Source organism: Pan paniscus, chromosome 18, assembly GCF_029289425.2.
Source record: "Pan paniscus chromosome 18, NHGRI_mPanPan1-v2.0_pri, whole genome shotgun sequence".
Lineage (NCBI taxonomy): Eukaryota > Metazoa > Chordata > Mammalia > Primates > Hominidae > Pan > Pan paniscus.
In genome coordinates, this window is record NC_073267.2 from 20,246,562 (window position 1) to 20,263,729 (window position 17,168).

Below are 17,168 nucleotides of genomic sequence, written 5' to 3' on the forward strand. Positions count from 1 at the left end.
AAATTAGCCGGTGTGGTGGCAGGTGCCTGTAATCCCAGCTACTCGGGAGGCTAAGGCAGGAGAATTGCTTGAACCTGGGAGGCAGAGGTTGCAGTGAGCCAAGATTGTGCCACTGCCACCAGCCTGGGCAACAGAGTGAGACTCTGTCTCAAAATAAATAAATAAATAAAAAATAGCTTTATTTTGAGCCAGGAAATTACTTACCCACACACATAATTTTCTGTTTTGGAATACTTTTAGATCTACAGAAAAACTTTGAGGATAAGATAGTGAGTTTTCACATGGCCCACGCCCAGTTTCTCCTACTATTAACATCCTATATCCAACATCTCGCAATTAATGAACCAAGAGTGATACATGACTATTAACTGAAGTCTCTACTTTATTAAGATTTCCATAGTTTTTAATGTGTTTTAACTTGTGTTCCAGGAACTGAGTAGCTCAGATTATAGGCGTGCACCACCACATTCAGATAATTTTTAAAATTTTTTGGAGAGATGGGGTCTCACTATGTTGCTCAGGCTAGTCTCCAACTCCTGGGCTCAAGCCATCCTCCTACCTCAGCCTTCTAAAGTGCGCTGGGATTATAGGCATGAGCCACTGCATCCAGCCTTTTTTTTTTTTTTTTTTTGAGATGGAGTCTCACTCTGTCGCTCAGGCTGGAGTGCAGTGGCACAATCTCGGCTCACTGCAAGCTCCGCCTCCTGGGTTCAAGCAATTCTCCGCCTCAGCCTCCTGAGTAGCTGGGGTTACAGGTGCCCGCCACCACACACAGCTATTTTTTTGTATTTTTTTAGTAGAGACAGGGTTTCACCATCTTGGCCAGGCTGGTCTTGAACTCCTGACCTTGCGATCCACCTGCCTTGGCCTCCCAAAGTGCTGGGATTACAGGCATGAGCCACCACACCCAGTCTCCAGCCTCCTTTTTTTTTTTTTTTTTAAATGACCTTGACAGTTTTGAGGAATACTAATCAGGTATTCTGTAGAATGCCCCTCAGTTGAATTTGTCTGATATTTTTCTTATGACCACAGAGGTAAAGTGTCCTTCTCATCCCATCGTAGGAAGGGTGCACACTATCCTCATGGCTTAATGTTGATGTTAACTTATTTACTTATTTACCTTTTTTTTTTTGAGATAGAGTCTTACTCTGTTGCCCAGGCTGGAGTGCAGTAGTGCAATCTCGACTCACTGCAACCTCCGCCTCCTGGGTTCAAGAGATTCTCCTGCCTCAGCCTCCCTAGTAGCTGGGATTACAGGCACCCGCCACCATGCCCAGCTAATTTTTTTGTATTTTTGGTAGAGACAGGGTTTCGCCATGTTGGCCAGGCTGGTCTCGAACTCCTGACCTCAAGTGATCCACCTGCCTCGGCCTCCCAAAGTGCTGGGATTACAGGTGTGAGCCACTGAGCCTGGCTGATGTTAACTTTGATCATCTGTCTGAGACAGTGTTTGTCAGGTATTATCTAATATAAAGCCCACCCTCACCCTCTTCCACCACCACTTCCATACTGCACTCTTTTGGAAGGATGTCGCTATGGGCAACTCACACTTAAGGAGTATCTACGTAAGTATCTACGTAATCCTTGAAGTATCTATGTAAATGATTTCAAAATCTGCACAGGAGATTTCTCTCCATTTCCCCCATTTATTTATATTTAGCAATTACTTTTCTTTTTCTTTTTTTTTCTGAGATGGAGTCTCCTTCTGTCGCCCAGGCTGGAGTACAGTGGCGTGATCTCGGCTCACTGCAACCTCTGCCTCCTGGGTTCCAGCGATTCTCCTGCCTCAGCCTCCCTGGTAGCTGGGACTACAGGCATGCACTACCATGCCAGGCTAATTTTGTATTTTTAGTAGAAACAGGGTTTCACCGTGTTGGCCAGGCTAGTCTCGAACTCCTGACCTCAGGTGATCCTCCCGCCTCGGCCTCTCAAAGTGGTGAGATTACAGGCGTGAGCCACTGCGCCTGGCAATTTTATGTTTTTAACCTGCACACGAACAAAGGTAGAGATGAAACGAGGATATAGTGCAAAACGTAAAAGACAAACACTGCACGTGGTTTTCTCTTCACTCGGCCCTCTAGCTCCCCACCCAGGGCTACCACAGGTAGCCAGTTTTTTGCACCCTCTAGGGAGATAGCTTAGGCATTTACAAGCATGTACAAATATATTTTTTGGTTTCCTTTTTGTTCCCAAATGGTAACTTACTAGATGCACTGATTTGGAGTCTTGGGGTTTTTTGCGTGTGGACTTTTTATTTTTTAATTTTAAAGATGGGGGTCTCACTGTGTTGGCCAGGTTGGTCTCAAACTTGTGAGTTCATGCGGTCCTCCAGCCTCGGACTCCCAAAATGCGAGGATTACAGACGTGAGCCACCACTCCCATCCAGTTATTTTTGTTATTTATTTCTTTATTAGATCAGGTTTGATTTTAGAGGCAGGGGGTCCATGTGCATGTTTGTTACATGGGTGTACCGGGTCCTGGTGGAGACTGGGCTCCCAGTGCGCCCATTCTATTGTTATTTTTTAAGCTCAGTGAGACATCAGGGAGGTCGCTGCTTGTCGCCACCGCTGGATGGAGCCTTGCCGGATCTCCCGGACTCTGCAGCCCCTCTGCGGTCCCTGATGCTCGGCTCCTCGCGGGGGCGCCCCACTCCGGCTTCTGTGATGTCAGCGCCGGAACCTGGAATCCCGGCTCCGCGAGGGAAGGCCGGGGAGGCGGCGGCGGCGGCGGCGGCTGGAGAGGGTCCTCGGCAGCCTCTGAGGAGCGCGGGGCGCGGCCATGAGCGAGTCCAGCGGCCGTGCGCTCCAGCCCGGCAGGCCCAGCCGGCAGCCGGCGGTCCATCCAGGTAGGGCGGCAGGGAGCGCGCGCGGGGACGGTGCCCCTGGGGTCCGAGGGCGCACGGAGGGAGCCGGGTGCTGGAGGCTCGGCCTGGCCGCTGTTCCCTCCCACCCCCGGCGCCGGGTGCTCCCGGCTCTGGGGAACAGCAGGTGGGAAGGAGATCTTCCTTATTCCTGCTCCCTCCACAAACGCGTCCCCATCCAATCCAGTGGAAGCCAGCCGGGCCAAAAGGACACTAGAACTGCAGTCTGGACCGTGGTGGGTTTGTCTTCCAGCTGTTGACCGAGACAGTCTTTCAATAGCCTCATCTGCTGTTAAATGAAAGGATTTGAGCACCCCCTCCACGCCTAACATTCTGGTACGAGGTGCCTGCCTCCCGGACATTTCAGCCTTCACATACAGTTAGACCAACTTGAAACCGAATTCTGCCTTGTCTGTTTATTGCTGTGGGACCTTTGGTAAGTGGCTTGCCTTCTCTGAGCCTCAGATCCTTCAGCAGTAAAATGGGAATAGAATGGGGCGGGGATTAGCTGAGAATCGTGTGATGTGTCTAGCACAGTGCCTGGCATTGTGGCTAGACAGTCACAATAAATGGTAGCCAGCCAAGTATTATAATCTTTTGTATTGGGTAGAATTACAGTAAAGTATACAGCTCCATGAATTTCTACAGAAATATGTACAACCGCTGCCCAGTCAGGATAAAAAAGTTGCCAGCACTCAGGCAGGGTTCCTTGTAGCATTTGGAGCTTACAAATCTTGTCCTGAACAAAACACAAGACCCTACTGTAAAGTTTTATCCGCAATGTTTTCTCTTTTTCAATTTTAGAATAGAGATTTACTGAAACCAAGGATGTAGGGCCGGGCGTGGTGGCTCACGCCTGTAATCCCAGCACTTTGGGAGGCCGAGGCGGGTGGATCACGAGGTCAGGAGTTCAAGACCAGCCTGGCCAAGATGGTGAAACCCCATCTCTACTAAAGATACAAAAATTAGCCGGGAGTGGTGGTGGGTGCTTGTAATCCCAGCTACTTGGGAGGCTGAGGCAGAGAATAGCTTGAACCTGGGAGGCGGAGGTTGCAGTGAGCCGAGATTGCGCCACTGCACTCCAGCCTGGGCGACAGACCAAGACTGTCTCAAAAAAGAAACCAAGGATATAGAATAAAACATGAGTGTAGATTTGGGCATTGAGGGCTTCAAATTGGATTGTTCCCAATGTCCAGAAGAAAAAAAAATTTAGAAGAGACCCAAATCAGAAAACAAAAGTTGGGGTGGATTCAATTCGAATTATTTTCTAGCTCAATATTAATACTGCTTATGTCAGCTGAATTTCAGCCTTTCAATAACAGCTAGTCAAGTATTTTTTTAGTTGGTTCCTATTGATCGTCATCTTATTTTAGTGGAATCCATTATATTGAAGATGTCAAGTTCCTCATTTCCCATACAAAGAATGTGAGATTCATCTTTCTTGAATCTTTGCTAAGTGTTTGAGGGGACTTTTGGCATCTTTTCAGGAGGACTATAATTGGGCCCTCTAACTAAAAAGTCTTCTATGCCCCTTAGATAGATGAGTTTTTTTTTTTTTTTTGATCTTGTACCCACCAACATTGGTGGGAGGCTCAGAAGGGACTGTGTTTGTAACTTTGTAGCACTTTCTAAACAGTGACCTGTTGTATGGGCATTATAGGACAGTCCGTGGGGTGGGGCGGGGGATGGGGGAGGCGACAAATGAGGTCTGGTTTAAAGAATGAGAAGTGTGACCAGGCATGGTGACTCATGCCTGTAATCCAGCACTTTGGGATGCTGAGGCAGGAGGATCACTTGAGCCCAGGAGTTTGAGGTTACAGTAAGCTATGATTGTGACACTGGGCTCCAGCCTGGGTGACAGAACTAGACCCTGTCTCTAAAAAAAAAAGAAGAGGTGTGTATCCTTCTAAATGATAAAACAGATCACTCCCCTGCTTACATAAAACTTTCCGGTGGCTGGCCAGGCACGGTGGCTCACACCTGTAATCCCAGCACTTTGGGAGGCCGTGGTGGGCAGATCACGAGGTCAGGAAATCGAGACCATCCTGGCTAACGTGGTGAAATCCTGTCTCTACTAAAAACACAAAAAATTAGCCAGGTGTGGTGGCATGCACCTGTAGTCCCAGCTACTCGGGAGGCTGAGGCAGGAGAATCGCTTGAACCCGGGAGATGGAGGTTGCAGTGAGCCAAGATTGCGCCACTGCACTCCAGCCTGAGTGACAGAGACTCTGTCTCAAAAAAAAAAAAAAAAAATTAGATGGGTGTGGTGGCATGTGCCTGTAATCCCAGCTACTGGGGAGCCTGAGGCAGGAGAATCGCTTGAACCTGGGAGGCAGAGGTTACAGTGAGCCGAGGTTGCACCACTGCAGTCTGCCTGGGTGACAGAGCTAGACTCTGTCTCAAAAACAGAAAAACAAAAAACAACTTTCCAGTGGCTTCTCACTGCTCTGAGAATAAACTCCAGGCTCTTCCATCGCAACCAACAGGATCTGGTGATTCGACCCCAGCCCCTCTTTCCAGGCCCTCATCACCTCGATCCTCCCTTAACCCATCCTGCTCCAGCTGCACTGGCTGCCTTCCTATTCCTCCAGCATACCAAGATTGTTTCTGCCTCAGGGCCTTTGCATCTGCTGTTCTCTTCGCCTGGACTCCTCTTGGTTCTTTTTTTTTCCTTTGAGATGGAGTCTCACTCTGTCGCCCAGGCTGAAGTGCAGTGGCGCGATCTCGGCTCACTGTAAGCTCCGTCTCCCAGGTTCATGCCATTCTCCTGCCTCAGCCTCCCGAGTAGCTGGGACTACAGGCATCCGCCACCACGCCCGGCTAATTTTTTTGTATTTTTAGTAGAGACAGGGTTTCACCGTCTTAGCCAGGATGGTCTCAATTTCCTAACCTCGTGATCCGCCCGCCTGGGCCTCCCAAAGTGCTGGGATTACAGATGTGAGCCACCGTACCCGGCCATAGAGCAGCCTCTTCCTTTTCCTGTTGGGTCTCTGCTCAAATGTCATGTCAGAGAGGCAGACCTCTGGGGCGGTCTATCTGAGGGAATGCACCCATCTCACTTCCTCTGACCAGTTAGTTACCTTGCTTATTCTTTCAAAGCTCTTACCACCACCTGAAGTCATCTATCTGGTTTGGTTATTTTCTTGTTTAGTAGCAGTCTTTATTTTATTATTAGTATTTTTTGATGGAATCTCACTCTGTTGCCCAGGCTGGAGTGCAGTAGCATGATCTCGGCTCACCACAACCTCTGCCTCCCAGGTTCAAGTGATTCTCCTGCCTTAGCCTCCTGAGTAGCTGGGACTACAGGCACGTGCCACCATGCCCAGCTGATTTTTGTACTTTTAGTAGAAACGGGGTTTCACTATGTTGGCTGGTCTCGAACTCCTGACATCAAGTGATCCGCCCACCTCGGCCTCCCAAAGTACGGGGATTACAGGCATGAGCCACCACGCCAGGTTGGTAGCAGTCTTTCCTAGAATGTGGATGCCTTGGAAAACAGGGGCTTTGCCTTGTTTCCCTAGAACCTAGAATGGCATCTGGCACACAGCAGATGCTACATCTATTGTGAATGAATAAATGAATGAATGAAAGAAGTGTCCTTGCAGCCACACTGGCAGCCATAACATAGTGGTTATAAAGCTAGACTCTGGAGTCTCAAGTGCAAATGTCATTGGCCTCTCCTCCAGCCGCCTCAAGGGACACTCAATGAAAGAACCTGGAAGGGCCCTGATATGACTGTGGTTGGACTGACCTGACTGCCAGATGGTGGGACTTGGTCTGGAGCAGGGACTACTTGGAATGGTAGAGGCAAAACTCAACAGCCCCTGGAGCTGCGCTTGTGGTGGAGCTGGACCCTGATTTTAGCTGGACCTTTTTTTTAGAGACAGGGTTTCCTTCTGCAGTCTCAAACTCCTAGCCTTGATTGATCCTTCTGCCTTGGCCTCCCAAAGTGCTGGGACTACAGGTGCATGCAGCCACACCTGGTTAATTTTCTTGTCTTCTCTCTTTCTTTTTTTTTTTTGATGGAGTCTTGTTCTGTTGCCCAGGCTGGAGTGCAATGGTGTGATCTCGGCTCACTGCAACCTCTGCCTCCTGGGTTCAATCCATTCTCCTGCCTCAGCCTCCCAAGTAGCTGGGACTACAGGTGTGTGCCACCAAGCCTGGCTAATTTTTGTATTTTTGGTAGAGATTAAACTTCACCATTGTTGGCCAGGCTGGTCTCGAACTCCTGACCTCAGGTGATCCACCCACCTTGGCCTCCCAAAGTGCTGGGACTACAGGCGCATGCAACCACGTCTGGCTAATTTTCTTGAGTTTTAGTAGAGACTGGGTCTGGTTATGTTGTCCAGGCTGGTCCCGAACTCCTGAGTTCAATCGATCTTCCTGCCTTGGTCTCCCAAAGTGCTGGGCCTACAGGCGTGAGCCACCATACCCAGTCCAATTTTTGTATATTTTGTAGAGACAGAGTCTTGCTATGTTGTCCAGGCTGGTCTCAAACTCCTGGGCTCAAGGGATCTTCTCGCCTTGGCCTCCCGGAGCACTTGATTATGGGCATGACTGCATGTGCCGTTGTGCCTATACTTTCTGGAGATACGTTGTTAGGAATTTATGTAGTTGACCGGGCACGGTGCCTCGCGCCTGTAATCCCAGCACTCTGGGAGGCTGAGGCGGGTGGATCACCTGAGGTCAGGAGTTCGAGACCAGCCTGGCCAACATGGTGAAACCCCGTCTCTACTAACAATACAAAAATTAGCTGAGTGTGGTGGCACATGCCTGTAGTCCCAGCTACTTGGGAAGCTGAGGCAGGAGAATGGCTTGATCCCAGGAGCAGAGGTTGCTTGCAGTGAGCCAAGATCATACCATTGCACTCCAGCCTGGGCAACAGAGCTAGACTCTGTCTCAAAAAAAAAAAAAAAAAAGGAATTTACATAGTTGAACAACTATTCTTTGGGCGTCTTTCAGTCCAGTAGACGGTGTTAAACTTGAAGACAAATAACCATTTGACCTGTGATATTTGTTTTTCCCTCTTATCTTCTAAGCCCATTCGTCCAGGTCATTCATCGCCTTTAAAGGCATCCCCAGAGGGAGGCAGGTCTGGACAGAGCTGAAGATTGCACAGGCCATTTGCAGGCTGGATTCGTTCTCTGGTGACCCACCCGTCTGACTCGAGTTATTTTTTTCCCATGTCTGGACAAGACTGACCTCTGCCCAGCAACTCAGGCCTGGATTTAGTCCAAGGGCCCTCAGTGGCTTTTTTTTGTTTTTTCAGGAAGTGAAGAATTTAGAGGGATAAAAGGCGGAAATAACTTTTCGGCCTCTGATCTTTGTAACAATCTGGTTTCCTTTTAAAGGAGCATTGTTTGGGTCTGGGGCCGCCTAGACCTTCTGATGCTCTGTCCCCACCCTCGGAGGAGGAGGAAGGGAAGAAAATGGGCCCTGAGCGATCACCACATACCAGGCCCTGGGGGTCTAGTGGCGAAGGAGGCAGGTAGGGTCTCTGCTTTCATGGAGCTTCTAGTCAAGCGAGACGCACTAAACAGTAAAGGGACAAATAGGATTACTGGAGGTAGCCCTAACTACTGGGACAGAAACAAGATGGTAAGATAGAGAAGGAAGAGTGGCCTGCTCAGATGGGGTGGTCCAGAGGCCTCTCGGGGGAGGTGACTCCTTTTTATTTTTATTTTTTTGAGATGGAATTTAGCTCTGTCGCCCAGCCTGAAGTGCAGTTGTGTGTTTCATGCGTGTCCATGTGAAGAGACCACCAAACAGGCTTTGTGTGAGCAACATGGCTGTTTATTTCACCTGGGTGCAGGCGGGCTGAGTCCGAAAAGAGAGTCAGCAAAGGGTGGTGGATTATCATTTGTTCTTACAGGTTTTAGTATAGGCGGTGGAGTTAAGAGCAATGTTTTGGGGGCAGGAGGTGGATCTCACAAAGTACATTCTCAAGGGTGAGAAGAATTACAAAGAAACTTCTTAAGGGTGGGGGAGATTATAAAGAACCTTCTTAAGAGTGGGGCAGATTACAAAGTACATTGATCAGTTAGGGTGGGGCAGAAACAGATCACAATGGTGGAATGTCATCAGTTAAGGCTGTTTTCAGTTCTGTGGGTCTTCAGTTGCTTCAGGCCATCTGGATGTATACGTGCAGGTCACTGGGATATGATGGCTTAGCTTGGACTCAGAGGCCTGACATTCCTGTCTTCTTATGTTAATAAGAAAAATAAAACAAAATAGTGGTAAAGTGTCGGGGTGGTGAAAATTTTTGGGGGTGGTATGGAGAGATAATGGGTGATGTTTCTCAGGGCTGCTTCGAGCGGGATTAGGGGCAGCATAGGAACCTACAGTGGGAGAGATTCAGCTGAAGATTTTGGGGTAAGGGCTGATATTGTGGGGTTGTTAGAAGGAGCATTTGTCATATAGAATTATTGGTGATGGCCTGGATACGGTTTTGTATGAATTGAGAAACTAAACAGAAGATGCAAGGTCTGAATAAGAGAAGGAGAAAAACAGGTATTAAAGGACTAAGAATTGGGAGGACCCAGGACATCCAATTAAGAGAGTGCCCAAGAGGGTTCAGCATAATTATTTGCTTGGTTGGCAAGTTTTTGGGCTCTATCCTTGAGTTTTTTATGTTGTCATATACCAGGCCAGACTAATTTAGGTAAAAACAACACTCTTCCTTTAAAAATATACAGAGTCCTCCTTTTTCAGCAATGAGTAAATTGAGGCCTCGGCGATTTTGGAGGAAAGAGAATTGCAAAGCCAGCAACTGCTTCTTTTTTATTTATTTATTTACTTATTTTTTAAAATTATACTTTAAGTTATAGGGTACATGTGCACAATGTGCAGGTTTGTTACATATGTATACATGTGCCATGTTGGTGTGCTGCACCCATTAACTCATCATTTACATTAGGTGTATCTCCTAATGCTATCCCTCCCCACTCCCCGCACCGCACAAGAGGCCCTGGTGTGTGATGTTCCCCTTTCTGTGTCCAAGTGTTCTCATTGTTCAATTCCCACCTATGAGTGAGAACATGCGGTGTTTGGTTTTTTGTCCTTGTGATAGTTTGCTGAGAATGCTGGTTTCCAGCTTCATCCTTGTTGCTACAAAGGACATGAACTCATCCTTTTTTACGGCTGCATAGTATTCCATGGTGTATATGTGCCACATTTTCTTCATCTGGTCTATCATTGATGGACATTTGGGTTGGTTCCAAGTCTTTGCTATCGTGAATAGTGCCACGATAAACATACGTGTGCATGTGTCTTTATAGCAGCATGATTTATAATCCTTTGGGTATATACCCAGTAATGGGATGGCTGGGTCAAATGATAATTTCTAGTTCTAGATCCCTGAGGAATTGCCACACTGTCTTCCATAATGTTTGAACCAGTTTACAGTCCCACCAACAGTGTAAAACTGTTCCTATTTCTCCACATCCTCTCCAGCGCCTGTTGTTTCCTGACTTTTTAATGATGGCCATTCTAACTGGTGTGAGATGGTATCTCATTGTGGTTTTGATTTGCATTTCTCTGATAGCCAGTGATGATGAACATTTTTTCATGTGTCTGTTGGCTGCTTAAATGTCTTCTTTTGAGAAGTGTCTGTTCATATCCTTTGCCCACTTTTTGATGGGGTTGTTTGTTTTTTTCTTGTAAATTTGTCTGAGTTCTTTGTAGATTCCGGATATTAGCCTTTTGTCAGATGAGTAGATTGCAAAAATTTTCTCCCATTCTGTAGGTTGCCTGTTCACTCTGATGGTAGTTCTTTTGCTGTGCAGAAGCTCTTTAGTTTAATTAGATCCGTTTTGTCAATTTTGGCTTCTGTTGCCATTGCTTTTGGTGTTTTAGACATGAAGTCCTTGCCCATGCCTATGTCCTGAATGGTATTGCCTAGGTTTTCTTCTAGGGTTTTTATGGTTTTAGGTCTAACAGTTAAGTCTTTAATCCATTTTGAATTACTTTTTGTAGAAGGTGTAAGGAAGGGATCCAGTTTCAGCTTTCTACATATAGCTAGCCAGTTTTCCCAGAACTATTTATTAAATAGGGAATCCTTTCCCCATTTCTTGTTATTGTTAGGTTTGTCAAAGATCAGATGGTTGTAGATGTGTGATATTATTTCTGAGGGCTCTGTTCTGTTCTATTGGTCTATATCTCTGTTTTGGTACCAGTACCATGCTGTTTTGGTTACTGTAGCCTTGTAGTATAGTTTGAAGTCAGGCAGCGTGATGCCTCCACCTTTGTTCTTTTGAAAGCCAGCAATTGTTTCTTAAAGAAGGATTAGAGATGGCTAGAAGAGAGTGAGTGAGATTGATAGTGTGGTGGAGATAGCTGGGGAGAGGTAGAGGGTGGCATAAGAATGGGAATAAGAACAAGAGTGAGTACAAAAGTAAAGAATAGGACTTCATCAGGGTGAAAGTGTTGGAGTGTGTCCTGTCAGCAAAGATCATCTATCCACTCCAAGAGGGAGTCAAGAGTGGAGGATTGGGGATAGATATTCACGATGGAAAGGAAATGAGAAGTTTTAAGAGGTGGGCTAACAGCTTGTAACCTACATGGAAGAAGTTATGAAATGATGACAGAATAGAATGGGCCTGTGAGGCTGGAAGGAGATATTTTCCTTGATCCAAGAACCATTTGCCTTGTGTGGGAAGAGATTGATAGGTGGAAACTTCAGCAGAAGAGTAAATAGGAGTGACCAATGAGAAGGAGAAAAACGGGCCATGAGGGACAGAAGTTGAAACGCTAGCTGCTTCTTTAACTACCTTATCAGCATAAGTGTTGCCCTGAGTGATGGGATCTGATGCCTTTTGATGGCCCTTGCAGTGAATGACTCCAGCTTCCTTTGGAAGTAAAGCAGCTTTGAGAAGAGTTTTTATTAAAGAGGCATTAATGATGGAGGACCCTTGCATAGTGAGGACATTGTTTCTGCCCATATAACAGCATGGTGGTGCAGGATATGGAACGCATATTTAGAGTCAGTATAAATATTGACGCGTAGTCCCTTTGCAAGAGTGAGGGCCCAAGTTAAGGCAATGAGTTCAGCTTGCTGAGAGGTAGTGGAGGGGGGCAGAGCGGTAGCCTCAATGATAGATGTGGAAGATACTGTAGCATAGCCTGCCTTTGCTGGTGAGTGGTGATTAGGCCTGGTGGAGCTGCCATCAGTAAACCAAGTGTGATCAGGGTAAGGAACAGGAAAGAAAGAAATATGGGGAAATGAAGTGAATGTCAGGTGGATCAGAGAGATACAGTCATGGGGGTCAGGTGTGGTATCTGGAATAATGTGGGAGGCCGGATTGAAGTCCAGGCCAGGAACAATGGTAATTGTGGGAGACTCAACAAAGACTGAGTATACCTGAAGGAGCTGGGGGCAGAAAGTATATACATCAAGTGTGAGGAGGAAAATAGATTTTGAAAGTAATGAGAATTGTAGAGAGTAAGTGGAGCATAGTTTGTGATTTTGAGGGCCTCTAAAAGTATTAAAGCAGCAGCAGCAGCCGCCACATGCAGACATGAGGGCTATGCGAAAACAGTAAGGTCAAGTTGTTTGGACGGAAAGGCTACAGGGCGCACTCCTGGCTCTCGTGTAAGAATTCTGACTATCGTGCCACTGCACTCCAGCCTGGGTGACACAGCGAGACTCGTCTCAAAAAAAAAAAAAAAAAGAATTCTGACCGCACAGCCCTGTACTTTGGCTGTGTGTAATGAAAAGGGTGGGGATGAGTTAGGGAGAGCTAGTGTGGGAGCAGCTTTTAGGGCTGCTTCTTAAGGAATGGAAAAGGGAGTGGGGAAAGGAGTTAGGATTTATGGGGTCAGCTAGGTTTATCTAGAACAGAATGGGTTTTGGAGGGAGGTATTGAGGATAGGAGAGTATATGGGTTTGGCACCACGGGGTGGATAGGGAAGATAATTTGGTTGATAAGGCTCAGATCCTGAACTAACCTGTAAGACTTGTCCAGTTTTTGGACAGGTAAAATGGGGGAATTGTAAGGAGAGTTTATAGGCTTTAAAAGGCCATGCTGTAACAGGCAAGTGATAACAGGCTTTAATCCTTTTAAAGCGTGCTGTGAGATGGGATATTGGCATTGAGCGGGGTAAGGGTGATTCGGTTTTAATGGGATGGTAAGGGGTGCATGATCCGTTGCCAAGGTGGGAGTAGAGGTGTCCTATACTTGTGGATTAAGGTGGGGAGATACAAGGAAAGGATGTGAGGGAGGCTTTGAACTGGGGGAAAAGGCGGCAATGAGGTGTGGCTATAGCCCAGGAATAGTCAGAGAAGCAGATAATTTAGTTAAAATGTCTCATCCTAATAAGAGCTGGGCAGGTGGGGATAAATAAAAGGAGTACATTAAAGAATGTTGTCCAAGTTGGCACCAGAGTTGGGGAGTTTTAAGAGGTTTAGCAGCCTGGCTGTCAATACCTACAATGGTTATGGAGGCAAGGGAAACAGGCCCTTGAAAAGAGGGTAATGTGGAGTGGGTAGCCTCCGTATTGATTAAGAAGGGGACGGACTTACCCTCCACTGTAAGAGTTACCCAAAGCATCCGTGATGGTCCGGAAGGCTTCTGAGGCGATCAGGCAGCGTCAGTCTTCAGCCACTAAGCTGAGAAGATCTGGGAAGGAGTCAGTCAGCGAGCCTTGGGCCAGAGTTCCAAGGGCTCTGGGAGTGGCTGCCGGGCGAGTTGGACAGTCCAATTTCCAATGGGGTCCCACACAGATGGGACACGGCTTAGGAGGAATCCTGGGCTGCGGGCATTCCTTGGCCCAGTGGCCAGAGTTCCAGCACTTAGAGCAAGATCCTGGGGGAGGCGGTCCTGGAGGAACGCCTGGCCGCTGCGGTTCAGACTTTTTGAAGTTCTTGTGTGCTAGAGATGTGGCTGGGGTTTCTCTCACAGTGGAGGCAAGTAATTGCAACTCAGAAATACGTTGCTACTTGGCTGCATCTACTCTATTATTGTACACCTTGAAAGCGAGGTTAATAAGGTCCTCTTCTGGGGTTTGAGGGCCGGAATCTAATTTTTGGAGCTTTTTCTAATGTCAGGAGTGGATTGGGTAATAAAGTGCATATTGAGAATAAGACAGCCTTCCTCCTGGATCTAGGACAGTAAAGTGTCTAAGGGTTGTTGCCAAGCATGCCATGAACCGGGCTGGGTTTTTATATTTGATGAAGAAAAGCCTAAATGCTAACTGATTTGGGAGTGGTCAGATAAAGAAACCTTGACTTGCCTTTAGCTCCAGCCACCTTTTTAAGAGGAAATTGTTGGGCAGGTGGGGGAGGGCTAGTTGCAGAACGAATCTGTAAGCCAGACTGGGTGTGAGGAGGGAGGTGACAGAAAGATCCTAGGGTTGGGGAGCAGTGGCTGAGGAAGAATTGGGACCTGGCTTGGCCTGGCGAGGAGCAGCCTGGGGAGAAGGGGAGAGGTCAGATGAGTCTGTAGAAAAGAAGGATTCAAAGGACTCAGAGCTTGGGGTGGTGACTGAAGGAACAGACAGGAGAAAGAAGAAAGATTTGGGACGAGTCGCATTGGGAGCAGAGACTAGGGAGGGAGCAATGTGTAAAAGAATGCCTGGATGTCAGGCACCTCAGACCATTTCCCATTTTTCAACAAAAATTATCTAGATCTTGTAGGAATTTGCCCATTTTTCGGCAAAAATTATCTAGATGTTATAGGATAGACAGATCGAAAGTGCCATTCTCTGGCCACTTGGAACTACTGTTGAGTTTGTATTGGGGCCAAGCAGTATTGCAGAAGAAAATAAGGCATTTAAGTTTTAGGTCAGGTGCGAGTTGAAGAGGTTTTAAGTTCTTGAGAACACAGGCTAAGGGAGAAGAAGGGGGAATGGAGGGCGGAAGGTTGCCCATAGTGAAGGACGTTAGTTTAAAGAGAAAGGTGGAGACACAGAGAAGGGGGTGGGGAGCAGCCAAAGCAGGCGTCTCCGCAATTGACTTGCCACCAAGGGAATGTGGGTGAATGACCAAGGCAGGCATCCCTGCAGTGATCACACACCAATGACATGTGGGTGAATAATCAGGCAGGTGTCCCCGCAGTGATTAAACATCAAGGGAAGGCTGTCTTCCCAAGTCCATGACTGGCGCCGGAGTTTTGGGTCCACGGATAAAATGTGTCTCTTTTATCTCTATTAGAGAGGAAAAAGAACTGGAATTGGAATGACAGGGAGATTGAAGGGTAGCGAGAGAGGCCAGAGAAGAGTGAAAAGACTGCTTACCTGATTTGAAATTGGTGAGATGTTCCTTGGGCTGGTTGGTCTGAGGACCCGAGGTCATAGGTGGATCTCCTCACGGAGTGAGGGCGAGGACAGGGGACTGGTCTCCCGAAGGAGTCCTCCCATCCCGGGTTTTGGCATCAAATGTCTCACATGTCTATGTGAAGAGACCACCAAACAGGCCATCTGGATGTATATGTGCAGGTCACTGGGGATACGATGCCTTAGCTTGGGCTCAGAGGCCTGACACTGACCTCAAGTGATCAGCCTGCCTTGGCCTCTCAAAGTGCTGGGATTACAGGTGTGAGCCACCGTGCCCGGCCTTTTTATTTTTTGAGACAGGGTCTCACTCTGTCACCCAGACTGGAGTGCAGTGGTGTGATCTCGGCTCACTGCAACCTCTGACTCCTGGATTCAAGCGATTCTCCTGCCTTAGCCCCCCAAGTAGCTGGGATTACAGGCGCCCACCACCACACCCAGCTAATTTTTGTATTTTTAGTAGAGACAGGGTTTCGCCATGTTGGCCAGACTGGTCTCCAACTCCTGACCTCAGGTGATCCAGCCGCCTCTGGCCTCCAAAGTGCTGGGATTGAGCCACCGCACCCAGCCACCGCACCCGGCCTCAGGCACTGTTTTGAACCAAGGATTTGCAAACAACTCCTGTGCCAAATCCAGCCTTTTTTTTTTTTTTTTGAGATGGAGTCTTGCTCTGTCGCCCAGGCTGGAGTGCAGTGGTACGATCTCGGCTCACTGCAAGCTCTGCCTCCCGGGTTCACACCATTCTCCTGCCTCAGCCTCCCAAGTAGCTGGGACTACAGGCACCCACCACCATGCCCGGCTAATTTTTTTTTTGTATTTTAGTAGAGACGGGGTTTCACCATGTTAGCCAGGATGGTCTCGATCTGCTGATCTCGTGATCCGCCCGCCTCAGCCTCCCAAAATGCTGGGATTACAGGCGTGAGCCACCAAGCCTGGCCAACCTTTTTTTTTGTAATTCAACCTTTAGTAGAACACAGCCATGCTCATTCGTTTATGGATTATCTGTGGCTGCTTTCCTGCTACAAGGACAAAGCTGAGTAATTGCAAATAGTGAATTCTTACCTCTTTACAGAAAACGTTTGCTGACCTCTGTTCTAAGCACATTACATGTGATTGCCATCTAATCCTCAGGACAGCTATAGGAGGTAGGAACTGCTGTCTACATTTTATAGGTGGGAAAACCAAGGCATGGAATGGTCAAGAAACTTGCCAGGTTATGCAGGCAGCAAGTGAGGCTGGTGTCCAAATCCAGGCAGGGTGGGTTGGGAAACTGTGCTCTTAACTGCCAGGCCTTGCCACCTTCTCGGACAGACAGAATTTCAGTAACTGCCCCACAGACCCCTGACCAGATGCTCCACGGGCATGAAAAGCAGGGGCTTGGCTGGACGCGGTGGCTCACGCCTGTAATCCCAGCACTTTGGGAGGCTGAGGTGGTGGATCATGAGGTCAGGAGATCGAGACGATCCTGGCCAACATGGTGAAACCCCGTCTCTACTAAAAATACAAAAAATTAGCCGGGCGTGGTGGCGGGCACCCGTAGTCCCAGCCACTTGGGAGGCTGAGGCAGGAGAATGGCGTGAACCCAGGAGGCGGAGCTTGCAGTGAGCTGAAATCAAGCCTCTGCACTCCAGCCTGGGTGACAGAGTGAGACTCTGTCTCAAAAAAAAAAAAGAAAAGCAGGGGCTTGAGGGCTTGAGTTCCAGGCCCAGCAGCAGCTCTTATGATGGAGTTAGTCACTGCTCCTGAAGGCTGTTTGCTCATCTGTTTGTAAAGCCTTAGACCCAGCCAGTCACCGGCCCCACCCAGGTGCTAGTTGGCGTGAGTCATGCAGTTTCTCCTGACACTACTGTTACAAAGTCTAGCAGATCCAGGAGGCTACCAGGGCCTCTGGCTCCTCCCCTCTCAGACTAAGCTCTGGGCTGCTGTGAATGAGGCCCCTCTATGCTGTATTTATTTATTTTGAGACAGTGTCTCTCTCTGTCACCTAGGATGGAGTGCATTGCTTCCATCACAGCTCACTGCAGCCTCAACCTTCCAGGCT

At 47.9% G+C, this 17,168-nt stretch overlaps 1 protein-coding gene across 3 annotated transcripts in view; it reads left to right on the top strand.

The window, feature by feature from the left end:
• Window positions 1-452: 452 nt before the first annotated feature.
• TMC7 (transmembrane channel like 7) overlaps window positions 453-17,168 on the top strand; it is a 78,992-nt gene continuing 62,276 nt past the window's right edge. The window contains exon 1 of one of the 3 annotated variants that reach the window (XM_034939959.3): window positions 453-2,845. In XM_034939959.3, coding sequence (XP_034795850.3) covers window positions 2,779-2,845 — 67 coding nt within the window. In that variant the 5' untranslated portion in view covers window positions 453-2,778. The remainder of the gene's footprint in view (window positions 2,846-17,168) is intronic. The other 2 variants (XM_034939961.3, XM_034939960.3) reach the window with 2 other exon arrangements.